This window comes from Hippocampus comes, unplaced genomic scaffold (assembly GCF_001891065.2).
Source record: "Hippocampus comes isolate QL1 unplaced genomic scaffold, H_comes_QL1_v1.1 scaffold72, whole genome shotgun sequence".
Taxonomy (NCBI): domain Eukaryota; kingdom Metazoa; phylum Chordata; class Actinopteri; order Syngnathiformes; family Syngnathidae; genus Hippocampus; species Hippocampus comes.
The window spans coordinates 33,941-52,358 of NW_017806030.1; the positions used below are offsets into that span (position 1 = coordinate 33,941).

Below are 18,418 nucleotides of genomic sequence, written 5' to 3' on the forward strand. Positions count from 1 at the left end.
GGGGGGGGATGTTCACCAACCTCCATCCCTACACCTGCTGACAAGGTGCAAACAGTGTTTCATGTGTTTTCCTTTAAGACGTGTTGACACGCCGAGCTATCCCAAATGCACAACAACTGTGTTCCAGCAGCAGATGCAGCACTTTATCACAATCTCACCCTCTGACACACTGTCTGAAACAGCAGCTGCAATCCGCAGAGCGTGCTTGTTGCCAGCATCCCAAAATAAACAGTGTGCACTACACAATCATCATCTTGAAATCCAAATTAAATATCGCTCGTCAATGTGTAGTCCCTAAACACCGCCCGATAAGGATCAAGCTTTGACAGAAGAAAGTAAGAAAAAAAGAGAGCAAATATTGCAGTTGAAGCCAGCATTGATCTCACCGACTCCTTGTTAAAGGCACTCGTTTGATTCCAAAGATACTAAACTGAATGACCTCAAAAAAAGCCTCTCAATCCCCTTGGGGCAGATTTATTTTTGCAAATAGAAAGGAAGATTAAATCATGGCCTGTTCCCACCCTCTTGTAGTCCACCGGGCAGTAATTACAACTCCCCAGACAAAGACACCATGACCCTGCCGAGTGGCATAAGCTAACCTTTCGTTTCACTGTCGGCTTTACACTTTCAGCAACAGAAACACATTAAACGTACATCAAAGGGCACGCAGTTGGAATTGAGACATGTCAAACCACCCGCCTTGATCTCAATGTGCACACCTTGAGCGTCCTCTTTGACCGGTACCTTTCATTTCCACATTAGTAGTACATCTGTCACTCAAAGCATGCCACTGACATGTTCACACGTAATATATATCTATATATTTTTTTTTTCTTTGTGTACAAGTCTATGCCGAACTTCATTAAAAAAAAATTCTTAGGCTCAAAAATCAATTACTACAAATTACTTATCTAAATGTCTTAGTATCTTAACTCTCAATGTAAAAAAATATTTGATCCCAATGTAATGTGGTTTTGGTTTTCCTATTTTGCAGATCTCACTCATTCAGATCTTGGATACTGACTGTGAGTAGATAGATTGGATTATGGCAGTTTACAGCTTTGGACAAATATAATGACTAGAATGGTGGCCTCTTAGGCACCCTTAGCAGATATTCGTTTTCCAGCATTATTTCCTCCCCGTGGCTGTGCGTTGGTGTGTTGCAAGAGGCGTGCAAAGGAAATGGGGGAAAAATGAAATAGGAGAGTGGTTTGTTGAGGATGCTGTTGAGCAGCAAAGCATAAGCAAAATGTACCGATTGGGCTGAGGAAAGGGGTCAGATAACCACTGGTCTCATACATTGGCATCAAGTAAAGAGATTGTCCAGACAAGCCGGCATATTGATTGCATGCTCTCCTCTGGCCCTTTTTCATTCATTTGAAAACTGAGTGGCAGAATGGCTCGTTTTGTGCGCGAGGGCCGCCAGAATCGTTTGGTCCCAGCTCCCCGAGCCGCGCCCCTTCCCCATTGACGATTGCAGTCAGACATTGGCTTGGCTGCATGCTGTCAATGGCCCGTCCACATGTTCGGGCCTCATCCTCCACACCGCGGAGGGCCAAATAGAGTGTGACCAATTCAGGCATATTTTCCCAACCATGGCTGAGGACACATCGAAGCGGAGGTGTCATTGTGCCCAAAGGTAGGTTGTACGCCAACACCAACATTAGTCGAGCAAGAATTCTCATGATGTAATGTTATGGCAATATTGTGTGTAATATCCCAACTGTGCCGTAACTGATGTAATGGATGAAACCCATTCTTGGCATGTCAAACCATACAATGCAACTTGAGGGGCGAACATGTTTTTGCTCATTCACGACAAGCATACAATGTATATTTAGAATACTATAAAACATTTTGTCTGCATTGTCGAGCGAACGTCTGCGTCACTGCTGATGCAGACATCTGCTGCATATTTAGAGCACGGTCCTGACTAGAATCAGGTAGTACTACCAAATCCTTCCTCAGCTCCGGTCTCTGCATCTTGCAGTCACTCAGAGAATCAACACAATCAACAGTTTTACTTGTGTGTCAGTTTCTCCATGGGCTAGCTCCCATTTACAGTTGGAAACATGTTGGTCCCAATCTGGCACCCAAAGGCAACACTAAACATGTTTTTCAGGTTTATTGTGCTTCTTGTTCTTGGCCAGCGTCCTGTGTCGAAATAGGTTTTTCTTAATTAAAGGTCTTGATTGATTTGGATTGAGTCTCCCTGGTGACATGAGAAAGGCCCTTACTCTGACAATGTTGACTGAAAGTCCAGGCAAAAACATGTTACAACTGCAAGTGTCCTACCTGTACTCTTGTTTTTTTACTTGAAATCACGATTCATTTTTTTATTGATTGTATTGATTAACATTTTGTGGGGGTTTTTTCTTCATTTTTTTTTTTTTTTTTTTTTTTTTGTCAAGCACTGTGAAATGCCCAATGTTGGAAATGGAAATTCATATATACAATACATCCTGATTTATATCGCGCTTTCACAACAGCTGCAGCTGTAACAAAGCGCTTAACAAAACAGTGTACATAAAATGAAATAATAAACACAACACATAACATAACATATATAGTATAAACTAATGTAGCTTGCCTTGTCTGGCTGGCCCTTGCCAATCTGCTTGGGTTTGTTGGGTGTGGGTCGGTAAAAGCAACACACATAAACATATGAACACAAACAAATCACCTTTCTTCTTTGCACGGATGCTTGTTGTAGCCGTTTGAACAGACATTGCAGTGCACTTTCATAAATGAGGTGATGGGAGTAGCTGACACTTCCCTGAAACGGCACATAAAAGAAGGCATTCTTATTTCATTAAGGAGCAAGCCACGGGAGCTGGAGGACTTATGATTTTAATCTTACAAAAACACCCGTGATGATATTAGTAGCATTTATATGCTGTCGGTTTATTCCGTAATCAGAATCAGAATCACCTTTATTGGCCAAGTATGTAGAACACATAAGGAATACGTCTCACTACACTCGTATCATCAATAACAAGCAACTACGATAAACAAGGACATGAAGAATAAGTATGGAAAGACATTCCGTAATGTAAGCAAGTCTGTTGCAGTCGGATTTTGTCCTTTTTTGTGGCGGCCCCCCAAACCAAAACATGATGGAAGAACACAGGATTGATTCAATGACTCCTGTGTAGAACTGTCTTAGCACCTCCTGTGGCAGGCTGTGCTTCCTCAGCAACCTCAGGAAGTGCATCCTCTGCTGGGCCTTTTTCAGGATGGAGTTGGTGTTTTTTTTTTTTTACAGACTTTCAAAGACACGCATACTGTATAGTAGTAGCATGCCGTTGTGTGAGTAGCTAAAACTAAAACTCGCAAAGCAAATGTGAACGTGACCTTGGGTGCAAATAAATCCCACGCCAACTGCACAACAACCAGCTGTGTGTGAACGGCTACACGATTGCTATTCCTTGCCAGGAGAGACTAAAGCCAAATAGATTTTGCGGTGGAGGCTTCAGTTAAAGAAAAAGAAAAAAAAACCTTTGCTCATTCAGCTTTGTGTGTCCACAAAATAGTCAAGTAGCAACACACTGAAAATCCTCCTGTCCATTGTTCTTCAAAGTGTTTCTTGTTGTAGGTAGCTGGAGTTTCATGTGATTTCTAAGTGTGACACTTGACATGAAATCCACATTCATGACCTAAATTGAGCTCCCCAACCAGACACCTTGATGATTACAGCAACGTGCAGAAAAGTGTGAGGTCGACTTACATGGGTATATATTAGTGTGACTGATCATGGTAATTAACCTGCCATGGTGGTGAAAGATGCTCTATGTTCACATTCCAACAGTTCAGTGAACACGCTGTCATACCGGTAAACCTATTTGATTCAGTTTATTCGGCTATTTCATTGGCGGACTGATGTATAGATGCTTGAGTGCACACGTCGTCGGTTTGGGTTTTTCAGTCGAATGACGAATGATCGTCATAAGAGTCATGAAGCAATGTTCTTCTGCTCTGTGGTGTTGCTCACAGGTTCGAAAGGTTATTTGACTGTAACTTATTCTATTACCATCCAACATATATGTTGGGGTTACTTTTTGGGGTTGTGTTTTTGTTTTCATTTGGGTGAAGCAGAAAGTGGACGTTATATGTGTTGCCTGTGTTTAAAAATCACAAAAGACTGACCCTCCAAAGCCACTTACCCGCACCTTCCGTTGATCTTGAGGCAAGAATCACCTTTTTCCTCAAGGTTTTTTTTTTTTTTTTTTTTTGCTTTAGCGGTGACTCCTATATAATGACGCTGAACTAAAGTGGTGCATAAATCTAAAAGTGAGTGCTTGGGAGGCAATTTAGTGGATAAGAGTGTAAGAAGACACTATTTCTCATCTTCGACGTCAGTATAAGGTGGACCCTCATTCCAATCCTAAGGCCCTTGCACTGCAGTCAAACTAAATGGCAGAGTCATGGGTTTGTCCCTATGTGATTGTTTTGCATCAGAAAATAGCATTTGCTTCAATACAAATCAATTGCAAATATGTGGAATTCTGTACCAGCATTTTGCTAGACAGAATTAAAAAATACAACAAAAATGACAATGATGCAAGACCAAGTCTTTGTTTTTGTTTTTTTTTTTTTTCTTTTTTTGTTGTTTTTTTTTTTGGACTGTCATGTTTTTTTGTGATTTAAATGGAAGCATTCATGGCACTACATTAAACATAAAACAAATGAAAATGATTAGTGTCACAAGACTCCTCAATCATTGTCTAGTGTTAAGAATTCTGTTGATGACACAGAACTGATTTATGACTACTAGCGTCTCGGCTTGACTGAGGCAAAACGGAGTGCAGTCCTCTATTTGTCGAATTGATTGCTAATTTCCCGCAGTTATCAAATAGGCAATGAAGAAAATTTAGTCAAATTCCAAGTTTCAACAATTTTGTTAGTCTCTCACACTCATGCAATGATCCAAATTCAGTTCTTAGTCCAACGAAGAAAGAAAGCGCCTGAAAGTTGGAGGTAAAACTTTCAACACCACTGCAGTGTGTCGGGCGTTTTCACCTGATAGAAGTCACTGATGAAATTTATGGTTCCCCTCTGTGGTTATTTTGGGTTAATGGGGCGGTGATTACGCTGTCACTTCAATATTTTGACATATCTCCTCTACTGTACATTTTAAAGTTCACATTGGCGGCAAAGTCATAAAAGTAGGTCTTACTATGCCCGAGGCTAAATGATGAGTCATCACAAAGGTAATGTATTATTCACCTGCACACACTGTGGATTTCACTCTCTGCTGCGGTAACATTCATTAACTGTACTCTCGGCAGGCTATTGTGGCCAGGTTTGCTCAGATTTGTGTTTACAGTACATCGGTGTCATCTTACACACATTGTTGGGAGGCGGAAATCAAATTGGTCGCTCATTATGAGAAACAGGAACCGTGCTGGCGGTGACATGTAGTTCTAGATTTTACAATACACTCGTTAGTCAAATTGATTTGTTAAAGCCCTGAAGAAGGACAAGAAATTCTGCATGATCTTTCTCCAAAATGAATGTTAACTGCACACAGACTGTATTTCTTTTTTAGGGTGTGTAATCTAAATAATTATTCCCTGAAAGAAGCAAGACTTCGCTTAGACATTCATAGTACCAAACACCACAAGTGTAGTGTAAAATACTGCTTCCAAAGTTAGATCTAAAACAACTGTCAAGTCTTTATAAGCTAGGATGGTCTCACTTTGCATCCCTTGTTTGCTAATTTCTAAAGTGTGTGTGTGTGTAGAGAGAGAGAGAGAGAGAGAGAGAGAGAGAGAGAGAGAGAGAGAGAGAGAGAGAATCTCTCGATCTATCTATCCATCCATCCATATTATGATACGCTCATCCTCACGAGGGTACCGGGCGTGCTGGAGCCTATCCCAGCCGTCTTCGGGCAGTAGGCGGGGGACACCCTGAACCGGTTGCCAGCCAATCGCAGGGCACACAGAGACGAACAACCATCGCCTCTCACACTCACACCTCGGGACAATTTTGAGTGTTCAATCAGCCTGCCATGCATGTTTTTGGAATGTGGGAGGAAACCGGAGTACCCGGAGAAAACCCACAACAGAGAGAACATGCAAACTCCACACAGGGAGCCCGGAGCCAGCATCGAACCCACGACCTCTGCACTGTGATGTCGACGCACTAACCCCCCCCCTCCCCCCACTCTCTCTCTCTCTCTCTTTTTCTAAATATACAAATAAATAAATAAAATGATAGCACCCTAGTGTGGAAAAACTCAGTCAGGACCAAGATGAGAGCATGAACTCCCTTGTGTGTCACTATATTTGTATGCAGCGACGTCAGACACAGTTCACCGTCTGATGTCATGAAATCGACGTGAAATTGTACTTGAGCTGTCCCCATGAGCTGATGCGCAGGCTTGGATGCGAGGCAGGCAGACAAGGAGGGTGATTTAGTGGAAGCTATTTCAAGCTCATCAAAGACGCTCTGTGTCGTACTCGAGAGGGAGCTGGAATGACAGGTTCAAGGCAGGGTGGAGAGGAGGTCCCATGTCATTGGTGTCCACATCCGGCAAAACAAACACTTTCAATAATATACTGCCATGCAGACAGGAAGTCATCGTTACTTTATGTATAAATTTATCACATTGGAAATAACATGGGGCGGGCGCGGTGGTCTTCTGGTTAGCACGTTGGCCTCACTGTGCAGAGGTGCAGGGTTCGATTCCCGCTCTGTATAATAAAACCATGTAATAATAAATGTAATAATATCTATGAAACATTGCCATATAAATTTACCAGAGCAGGCTGCAACATGTGAAAAAAAATGACACGGTGCTTTTATTTCGACGTGGTGAGGCAACATGTAATTCATGATCGAAGATTGCTTTTGTAGTCTGTTCCAAATAACTGTCAGCATTCAGATGCTCGTTCGTGGTCATGTTGTGAGTAAGTGGCGCAGAAGCTGCCATGTGACCTTACATTGCACTCACTGTGCATACGATGTACAAAATCTCTTCTTCCTGCAATAACGAAACAGGAAAAGACAACTATTGGTGTTTCCCAATTTTCATTACGGTAATCTAAAATATTAACCTCCAAAGTCATGAGCTCTGACAAGATGCCAAGGTAACATTCATGCTAATTTGTCGAGGTCCGTGCTCTCTAATAATCCCGCTTGAATTTTCCCTCTTCCTATATTGGAAATTAGCCAAATAACCTCTCAGGGTCTCTGCTAAATATATGGATGGCAAGTGACTCCTTAACTGCTGCCAGGAGCCTTTTGATTAAGTTGGCTATGTTTTAATTAGTGCAAATCCCTCCACCTTACTGGAATCAAAACAGTGTATTACCACAGCAATGAGCAGAAGGCAAATTGCTCAAAGGCTTTTGTGTGTGAGGCAGCATAACAGTACTTTCAGCTAATGGAACTTGTTTCATGGACATCCATCCATCCGTCCATTTTCTAATCTGCTTATCTTCACAAGTGTTGCGGGCGTGCTGGAGCCAGTAGTCGGGGACACACCCTGAATTGGTTGCCAGCCAATCGCAGGGCACACATAGATGAACAACCATTCGCGCTCACACTCACACTTCGGGACACTTTAGAGTTTTCCATTAACCTTCCATGAATGTTTTTGGAATGTGGGAGGAAACCAAACCAGAGTACCCGGAGAAAACCCACGCAGGCACAGGGAGAACATATAAACTCCACACAGGAAGGCCGGAGCCGGAATCGAACCTTGTACTTCTGCTCTGTGAGGCAGACGTGCGCACCCCTCTGACTTTTCTACAACTATTTCTTTTCAACTTTTGTGAAAGGTTATCCGTGTTAAGCCTATTCAAGTCTCGACTCTCGTTAGAGTCTTCACTTCATTAGAAGTAATCCACTGTGTGTGTTTGTGTTCGTCTCAGGCTTATTGAACCTGGAGCAGCTCCTGAGGCAGTTCCTCATCTCCAAGGAGACCCTGTCAGTGCGTATGCTCGACGACAGCCAGGACCCAACCCCGCTCCTGAAGGAGATACGAGACGACAAGACCCCCACCATCATCGTTGACGCCAACGCCACCGTGTCCCATATCATTCTGGAACGGGTGAGTGTTGCGCGCACGATAGAAATATAACAAGAATCCCCGAGGACTGAGAAATGCTGAAGGCAAGAAATGTTCAAGGATAAAAGTAATTCAATATGTAGAGATTTTATTATTTTTTTTTTTAACTTGAAAAAAAAAGACGTGTTTCGGCTTCATATTTGTTGAGATATATGTTGTATTTCCCACAGTGGACAAAGTAGAGAATGAAGAAAATACAGAAAGAGTAAAATGTTCTTTTTTTTCGTTTTTTTTTGTTTTTACTGCCATAATCCATTTGCTGTCTTGAATCACAAGGAAGACAAATTGTTGCAGTTTGGGCTGAGGGCACATCTTTGAAAAACAAAGCGTCATCAGTCTACAGTTGCAGAAATAGTCCAAAATGAAGACAGCGGAATTGAGGTGCCAAAAAAAAAAACAAAAAAAAAAAAAAAAAAAAAAGATGCTTCTACGTCCAAAAAATATTGATGACAGCATGAAATGTTTGTCAACCCGTGTTTCATTATTACAAGGCGACTATTCACCGCATATTAAATGATGCGGATGTTTATCTCAATAGACTGATGACACCATACATCGTTTTTTTTTTTGTTTTTACTGCCATAATCCATTTGCTGTCTTGAATCACAAGGAAGACAAATTGTTGCAGTTTGGGCTGAGGGCACATCTTTGAAAAACAAAGCGTCATCAGTCTACAGTTGCAGAAATAGTCCAAAATAAAGACAGCGGAATTGAGGCAGTGCCAAAAAGAATAAAAAAAAAAAAAAGATGCTTCTACGTCCAAAAAATATTGACGACAGCATGAAATGTTTTTCAACCCGTGTTTCATTATTACAAGGTGACTATTCACCGCATATTAAATGATACGGATGTTTATCTCAATAGACTGATGACACCATACATGTGCAAACGTGCGTGTTCACACACTCCCTGAACTCATTGTTTCACTTCTGTTCATAGTTCATTTCATCATTTCAAAAGAGTGCGGATAACTATTTTTGCTATCAAAACCCCTTTTGTGGCGTTATGTTGTTTTGTCGAAGGAAAATCTCATTTAGATGATTCAGATGGCACAAAAGCAAAAAAAAAACAGTTGTGCTACACTTGAAATCCATGCTTTTACAAAAAGGTTTTTACCTCCGTTTTTTTTCCTCAGAAAATGGAAATCTAATGCTGATTGCGAATGAACGGAAAAAGATAGAAACAAACTTTTTTTTTTCAGCCTTATCTTTCTTTTGGTCGGCTGCATGTTTATTTCGCAATAGAACACAATAATCTGCGGGCCTGGCAAATCAGTCAAAATCCTGTAAAACGGCTGCGATTGAGGGGTTTACTCCAGTAAAATGTGCTGCGATTCAATGAGTTAAAGAATTACACATTGTTTGGTGGGCATGGACGGACTTGTTGTTTTGAATTCAGGTCACCTCGTTCTTTGCCCCGCTAATGTACCGTCTTTACGCGATGGTTACAATTCTATACTTCTGCTGTAGCTTTTATTTGTCACAGTCCAGCCTCAAACGACGATACTGTGTCAATTATTTTTCCCCCGACCTCTTTTTCAATGCGTAAAAAGCACCTCGTGAACCTCGGCGCATTCCAAAAATAACCTGCGATCTGCAAACCCATAAAGCCCGTTATATTAGGGAAGAACATTTTTACGGCGCCATTAGCAAGCACGACACTTTGTCTCCAGCAGAACAATATGATCCTAATGTGCTTTCTCCTCTCCAGCACATGCTGATAATTAACCTCTCAGTACATTATTAACACCTTGGACAGTAAAAAATGATGACGCTTTGCCTGATTGGAGATTAATGTCTGTAAGAGGCTCGATGACATCGATAGTATGATCTGGGGAGAAGCAAGGGTGTTTGGCGGTGGCATATCGTCCTGCTGTTATTAATACACACCTCATTATTTCTGCAAGGCAATAGATGGATGGATTGCCAGATTGAAGGTGACGTCAAACGGATGCATCATGGAGTGGAGAGAGGCGGCGTTTTGTTCCGTTTTCATTTGCTCTTTTTCCTGCAGTGGTCTTCTTTTCAATCAAGCATTCAGGCTGCCATCAGCGGTCATCTGATCACCATAGCAACCCTAACAACAGCGGGCCAAAGAGCCGTAGGAAGCCATAGTGGGATGTCTGGCCTCTCACCGCCTTCGTAACCCGTTTCTCTCCTTCTCCTTTCTCCTGATTATACATTCAGAGCCACTCCAAGTATTAGTTAACATGGCATGACATTTACAGAGAGAACTGTAAAAATGGGAGCAAATAATTCAAGGATTTTGTCATGATGGTATATGTTACCGTTATGATCCCGGTGACCATGACAATTACATTGAAGGCCACAGGTGGAAAAAACTGAATGGATGTGAGACAAAGGGCACGTGATGGATTCAAACGTGACTTGCCGTGGACGCCGGGCCGTTATTTTGAAACAAAAAAAAACATAATCGCCTCCGCAAGATTCGTAGTCAGCCATAATAAAACGGTGTGAACACAACAATATGTGACAGAACGTAATAGGCCATGACAAAGCTTGAAGGCCATCTGAAGTCGGCTGGAAAGCATATTTATTTCCCTGGGACCTCTCCCGTTTCAAGTTTTGTCACCTACTGCCCCATTTTGTTCCATTTAGTCACGGTTCTCACAGCAAGCGAGAATGAAGGGTAACCGTTTCATCGCGTTCAATCCGTCCATGCCTCGCACGATAAGGTGTTCTTTCTACGGTTTGACACTGCGCACAACACTGCCCTGCGATGCAAAACTAGCTATAGCGTCCACTGCTGTCACATACTGAACGGATGTCTGAACGTAACAGTTGATTAATGTCCAAACATCCATCCATTTCCGAATCCGCTTGTTCTCACAAGAATTGCGGGCGTTGCGGAGCCTGCAGACAAGATCGTATTTTAGCATATAACTCCGTGCACTTATCTATCCACCCGAATTTCTTTCTTCCTTCGCCTCCCTTTGTGGAACGCCGTCCGTCTTTGTGGATGTCAAGAGACACCGGGGTTTTGAAAAGCTGACAAGCTCCACTCTAAAGTGGAGAGCAAAACATATCAAAGTTTCACACCGATGTGTTTGCCGGGCTCAGATGAAAAGAGCGCCCATCTTGTCCGAAGGGATCCTGACTTGTCTTGTGCGCATCTTCCGGGCGAGCCTCATCGGACAAAGGTCTCGCCTTTGTGAGCTTTTAGCATTCAGAGCGATTTAGGTCAGTTGTGTTAGCGTGCCGAATGTAATCTCATTCAGTCAGAGAACAGCTGCAAAGACCTGCAGTGGTAAAGATACTCAGCTCACTATCGGAGACAGTCAGCAGTATGTGCAAAACACAAATGTAACAATTGCTGTTCCTTGAGGATTATTTCCATTCAGTTCAATGAATTTGAGTAGCTTTTGTGCAACGGGGCATTCAACACCTAAAGGAAGTCTTTCTTAATTTATTTTCATGACTTTTGGATGGCGTGAGGCAAATTTTTTGCTGTCACCAAAGTAGGGATGGGATTGAATTTACATGACACACGATAGGAAATGAACGATCGATTTGATTTGATCGATTTGGCAGGGGTGGGGGCGGGGGGGATCTGAATATTCTAAACTCCCGTTCCTATGAAAGACAATACTGTTCAGAGGAGTTGAGCCACAGCGTGGATTTAGATCTGCTTCCGACAGATGATGTCATGTTCCGCGTTTCGATAGCTAACTAGAGGAGATTGATTGAACAGCACCTCTGCCAGTTACAGCCAGGCATTGCAGTCCATTGCGCATCATTTACTTCACCACATGACGAATTAAATCATCAGTTCGACGCAATCAACCAAATGCATAACAATCAAGTCATCAATGAAACATTTTTGTGGGACAATCACTCTACACTTTTTTTGGGGGGTTGAATCTGATGGAAATATAATCAAAGTGAGAGTTTTTCAAGGTCATTGTTGCCAGTTGTGGAAAATACTTGACCTGATCATCCTGCATACTGTGTGCCAATACCTATTTTTGATAATGACAGCAATTCTGAAAAGTTCACCATCTCCTTCACGCTCGCACTCTGCTGTGACTTTGATTTAATCAAATTGTCAGACACTTGTCGTGCGGCATACTAATTCACCCCTGAAATTTAATTGCGCACCCCAGAGCCGCAGTCAGATAAATGTCTGTTCTTATCAAGAACAGGATTTGATCAGCATGCCGCGGAGGGGAGCACAAGTTCGCTGACCTTTCACCTCTTCATATCCTTCACTCTCTCGACTTTCCAATTTGTTTCACTTGCTTCCGTTTGGACCTTTAGTTTTAGCTTTTTTTTTTCCCCCCTTTTTTTGTTTCTCTTACCCCACTCTAATGTTTGCCCTCACTGCTCCTCTTCTTCTCTTTTGCTCTGTGCAGGCATCAGAGCTGGGAATGCTTTCAGCCTACTACACGTACATCTTCACCTCTCTGGTAAGCAAAATAGGAGCTGCTCTTTGCTTTTAGATGAATGTAACTTTGAAAGCCGTGTGCCTCTGATGTTGTGCAATCCTGAAAAATATGCTGAAAGTCCACCTGCGTGCAAGAATGGATTGTGTTGGACAAAAGATGTTGCACTGTCTAGATATACAGTAGCACTGAGAGACTGTGCGTGCCCCTGCGACATAGTAGCTTTTTGTTATTCCTTGTTGACATCAATAATTGGATGGATGGATGATGTTAGGCAGACAGGAGCTGAGACAGAGATGCAGTATGACACCACGGCCTCATTGTTCAAAGTCTGCCTGCCTTCTTTGCCTCGTTTACGTTAGTTGCAGCTTATTCTCGACTTTCCACAATAATTTGCGGTGGAGTGTTGCGGGAGCAAATCTTGATAGAGGTCGAGTGTTGAATGAATTTCTTTGTCATTGACAGTATTTATAATATTGTGCTAAGACGGCGGGTGTCAAACTCATTTTTGTTGCGGACCACGTTGAAGTCAAGTCTTCCCTGGGAGGGCCGTTAGGATAGTCAAACCAAATAAATGTTTAATCATCTCATCGTGTCATTACTTCGACACAACCCATAATGGCTTCGTAGTTTTGAAATCACTCAAGTCAACTATGTGGTTTGTTCAAGTAAATGTAAACAGGGTAACAAAATTATTGCAAAATCGCAACATCTTTCATCACACATGACAATTTCACATTTCGATACAGATTTTAGCAAGGATCATGGAAGTTGACATACGTGATTTGCTTTCACCGACCACATAAAATGACGTGGGGGGCCGGATCTGGCCCCCGGGCCTTGAGTTTGACAGCAGTGTGCTAAGAGATTTATGGGCGATGGACAGTACAAATTGGTTCAGACTTGGCAGAGGTCTGCACTCCATTCAGTGCTTTTAGGCTGGATTTACATGACGGGTTTAAATCTCTTATTCCAATTTACTGGCCATACCCAATTACTTTGACTGAAAAATGAGATGTGTGCCATTGCACCGAATCAGTGCTACTTGCTACCCAGGAAATAAAATTTATTAGAAAATGAACAATAAAATGTTCGGGGTTTTTTTGTTACAAAGTGTCTGATTTGATTACATATTTGATTACAGATACAAATACAATTCAAAAGATTAAATTATCTTGATTTTTTTTTTCATATTTGTGTTGCTCCCGACTATACTTTCACCTCGTCCTGTTAATCTAACACAATACAATTCTCAGAAAAATGTTGAATATTCCTCAAGTCCCCTGAAGGTCAGTGGAAGGGCAACCGTTCGTTTTAAGTACGTTTGTTTTTCTGTAAATATCATATTTCAAATATTACAGTGGGTGGGCGTTGGAGGCTTGTATTTTTTGTTTAATATCCAAGTGAACATGCTCATCTTTGTGGGACAGTGATGACTACAGTGGACAGCTTATCGTGTTATCAGGTTACAGGGTGCATGAAAGGGTTAAAGAAATACAAACGACATTGGCGCTAAGAAAAAAAAAACAAAAAAAAAAACCACTGCTTTGAATCTCCACCTACTAAATTTGAGAACAAATATGTACGGTATTTTTATGGAACTGGAAAAGGCCAACACGATACAATTTAACGACAATAATTAGTCTTAGGAGGGACATTAGTTTCGGGACAAAGGCGGACTCCTTGAGTCCTCCTATTTCGGACATTGCACAAACCTATTTCATTGTGGTGAACTTAGTCTGTGATTGACGCAACGGGTTCAAAATGCTTTTCTTCATGGTAACACCGCAGAGATGATTCACTTGAGGCAAATTTATAGCTTATAAGTAGGCTGTGTCCATCTTCTGAAATTCTTTCACAGCCTGAAAAGTATTCACTTCTTTTTGTTAGTCTTCTTGCTTTTGTTTCTCCACATAAATAATCCCCCCCACATCACTCTCTCCCAGGCAGCCCGAGACATAATGTCGACGCGAGGAAGCGCCGGTGTCCCTAAAGCTTACGCATTCTTCTTACTGAGAAACAAAAGCACGAGCAATATTGCAGCAAACAAAAAATGTATGACAGTGCTACCTTGAAGAGGAAACGTCATCATGGTTGACTTCATCCTTTCAATCGTTTTTGATCATGCGATCTGTATTTACTTGTCTGCCATTGTCGAATGTTATGAAAGTCAGCCAGAACGAATCTAATCTATACTTTCTTGGTCGCTTCCCTAAATGATCGAATGGATTCATTCATTCCAGTAAAACAAGAGCACTGCTGGTTTATTCCTCAAAGCTCCAAATAGCCAAGAACTAACCCCGCCATTGCCGTAAATAGGCAGTTTCGACGGTAGATCAAATGAACAAACAAGGTGCACAGGTCAGAGCATTAAATGAGTCTACCGGGACTCTAATTTAGTTCGTTTATTTCTGGCTTCCCTTTAACTATGACTGCGATATGCGCTGCCTCTCTGAGAGCTTATGACCTCCAACCTTAACAGAGCACACTGACATGGAAGTCAGATTTACGCAATATTATTCTTTATTCATATTTTAGGCTGTTTATAAGAGATCTAAGACTGATTCCAAAACAAGACAAGAATGTCTCTGCTGCATGTAGCGGCATGATAAACCGTTGGCCTTACAGGTGCCATGTCTGCTGTGCAAGCAGTGTGTGTTGTGGTAATAAAACCAAATTCAAAGAAATGTTTAAAAATCTCCTTCTCTGGATGTCTGAAAGACTTGTTTTTTTTTTTTTTTACTGGTCCACGTCCAGTATAGCATAGATTTCGAACAGCCATTTTTTTCAGACCTCGATGATTGTCAGTACAGCATTTGATATGCTCCTGTTCACCGGTGTCAAGGTCAAGGCCCGGGGGCCAGATCCGGCACCCCCACCTCAATTTATGTGGCCCGCCGGAGCAAATCATGTGTGTCGACTATCATGATTCTTGCTGAAATCTGTACCGAAATGTCAAATTGTCATGGGTAATAAATAACGTTGAGATTTTGCACCGGCCCTCCGAGTGAAGCCGTAACTCCGAAGTGGCCCGCCACAAAAAATGAGTTTGACACCCCTGCTCCAGTTCAAACATTTAACGTATTTATAATGTATCAGGATTAAATTTGCTTTAAAAAACCTGCGGGTGAAAATGATGAATCTTGCCCAAAATAGGAAAACTACTGATAAAAGCATGGCATCCTTCAGAAGGCCATGTTAGATGAAATATGCATCTATTGTAGTAGATAACACAATGTTAATATAGGTCATGTTATTGCTCCCCTGCATGCCTTACACTTAGGGGCCTGTTCTTAATTCTCGCTATCTTTTTGTGTTGGCTCTCATTTTCTTGGCTTTGTTCGCTCTTCGTTCCTCCGAGCTTTGCGTCCTTCTGTCTGCTTACCCCACTGGCACTTCATTTATCTTTGCTCTGAGACACCCGTGACTAACGATGTGCCACAGCGCTCCTTTGCCTAATCTGTTTCTCCTGACTCATCTGAAGACACCCATCAACGTCCTCATGCCACTCACCTGTAAATTTTCGCATTTCTTCAAGTCTTGCCTCGTGCCCCCTCACAGATTTGGTCACTGTCTGTCTTCATTTGGGGGTTTTGCTGCATTTATTCTGTTTGAATGGATTTTTTTCTTTTTTTTTTCGGAGATGACATCAAGAAAAATACGCCTCTAAAGTCATATAAAATGTCAGTCATGTATTAACTTGTGTAAAAATCTCAGAACATATTATTGAAATAAGGCACATGGATTTTGCTGTTTATAAAACGTTTTTTTGTAAACCTGAAGCAGTGTTCATTCCGTTGACTTATTTTGCGTCATTCATTTCATCACAAATATTTTTTTTCAGCCGAGAAAAAAACGCCAAAAACAAAAAAAGAAGCCATTCGTTGATACGATAATCATAACTAAATTGATGGACAATTTCGTCAACATATAAAAGACAACTGAAAAACCGCAGTGACAAAATCCAATCAGAAGAAGGAATCACATGCAAGTAGGAGAAAAGAACCACTTAAAAAATGGAACAGGCGGGACAAAATGAGAAAAGAATTGATCAGACCAACATGACAGACCAATAATTGTTGTTCAAATGTTGTTGTTCAGCATAATTTCCGGACGAATTAAGTGATGGTTAATTTTCTGCGGCACACCATGCCATGATGAAACCGATGATAACCGTTGCTGATGAAACACTGTCAGAGATGTGAACCGTTGCGACTTTTTGAAAGAAGTGTAGAAAACAAAACCATGCTACATGTACTAAAGCAGAGAGAGTGAAAAACAGCAGCAGGCTTTGAAAGGTGGACGCTGACAGAATTGTCGTCATGGAACCTCTTACGGGTGACTTAATACAGCGTATGCACGGGAGTCATGCACACACCCACGCGCACACACATGCACGCACACGCGCACACACACACACACACACACACACACACACACACACACACACACACGCACGCACAGAGGCTTGTTGTACCTAAGCTGATGGATGGTCGGCACAAAGAATGATAAAAGGACACACGCTTGTGCGGGCAGACACATTTTCAGTCCCACTGGCACTCAGTCTATGCTCTGTGGCTTCCATCTAAGTGATTTGTTCGTCAACACCCAAGCTACTCTGCGGGATTGAATAAATCACATCAGGTTGCTTGTGACTCATCATATGTTGATGGGACCCCGAATGCCATTTGAAGGTTAGCTGAGCACGAGATCGGGCCTGCCAGTGACGGCGTTGCCTTGTTTTGATCTCGACAAAAAGAAGAGCGCCACATGCTTGGAAACGTTTGCACGCATGTATTATCCAACGCAACCCCCCACCTGCTCACCTGTCCGCATATTTACTTTGCTGTTTTTCACATCCACACACTTGCCACATCAGTCACCGCGGTCTGGTTTTAGTCCGTAACGATAAAAAGCAAGTTATTGAACATATTCTACGCTCGTGGGTTCCTCCCTCCCGCCAGTACCACGTTGCGGTCTTTAATATTTCCTGTCTTTTATTTTGTTCATTATTGTTAAATCCAGTGTTCACGTCTATGTGTGAAAGACGCATGGAACAATTACGAAAATATGAAACAAACCGCATCTCATACTGAAACAATACGGGATGCAACGTTTAATTCCCAAATAAAGGATAATTCCGTATTTTACGGGACGGATGGCAACGTTACACATTTCCGAACGGGGCTATGAAAGCCACCAGGATGCACAAAGATGAGCATGTTCACTTGGATATTAAGAAAAAAATACAAGCCAGCAACCCCACCCGCTGTCATATTCGAAATATGATATAAACAGAAAAACAAACTTACATTTGGTTCTTCCACTGGCCTGCAGGGGATCTGAATGTTGTGACTTGATTTATATTCAGAATTTTTTCTGAGAAGGTTTCTGTGTTAGGTAAACAGAACTGTATGAAAGTATAATCGGGAGCAACACAAATATGTGAAGAAAAAAACAATCAAGGCAATTGAATCTTTTTAACGTTATTTATTAAAGATGGAATCAGATCAAAGTGCACTTTGCTGAGGCTGAGTTAAAAAAACAAATATATTTTGTAGATCATTTTATAATACATTGATGCATTTGATTTCTTTCGTGTGCAGCAAGTATCAGTGATTCAGGGCAATGGCACACATCTCATTTTACAGTCAAAGTAATTGGGTATGGCCAGTAAATTGGAATAAGAGACTTAAACCTGTCATGTAAATCCAGCCTAAAAGCACTAAATAGAGTGCAGGCCTCTGCCAAGTCTGAACCAATTTGTACTGTCCATCGCCCATAGATCTCTGAGCACAATATCATAAATACTGTCAATGACAAAGAAATTCATAAAACACAAGAGGTCGATTAAGATTTGCTCCTGCAACACTCCACCACAAGGTATCGTGCAAAGTCGAGATAAGATGCAGCTAATGTAAGCAAACGTAAACGAGTCAAAG

General features: G+C 41.7%; 1 protein-coding gene across 1 annotated transcript in view; it reads left to right on the forward strand.

The window, feature by feature from the left end:
• Window positions 1–18,418, forward strand: part of grik4 (glutamate receptor, ionotropic, kainate 4) — a gene marked incomplete at its 5' end in the record, with an annotated part of 120,012 nt that overhangs the window by 33,543 nt on the left and 68,051 nt on the right. The window contains 2 exons of the mRNA XM_019892659.1: window positions 7,878–8,056; window positions 12,447–12,500. Of these exons, the coding sequence (XP_019748218.1) occupies window positions 7,878–8,056; window positions 12,447–12,500 (233 nt within the window). The remainder of the gene's footprint in view (window positions 1–7,877; window positions 8,057–12,446; window positions 12,501–18,418) is intronic.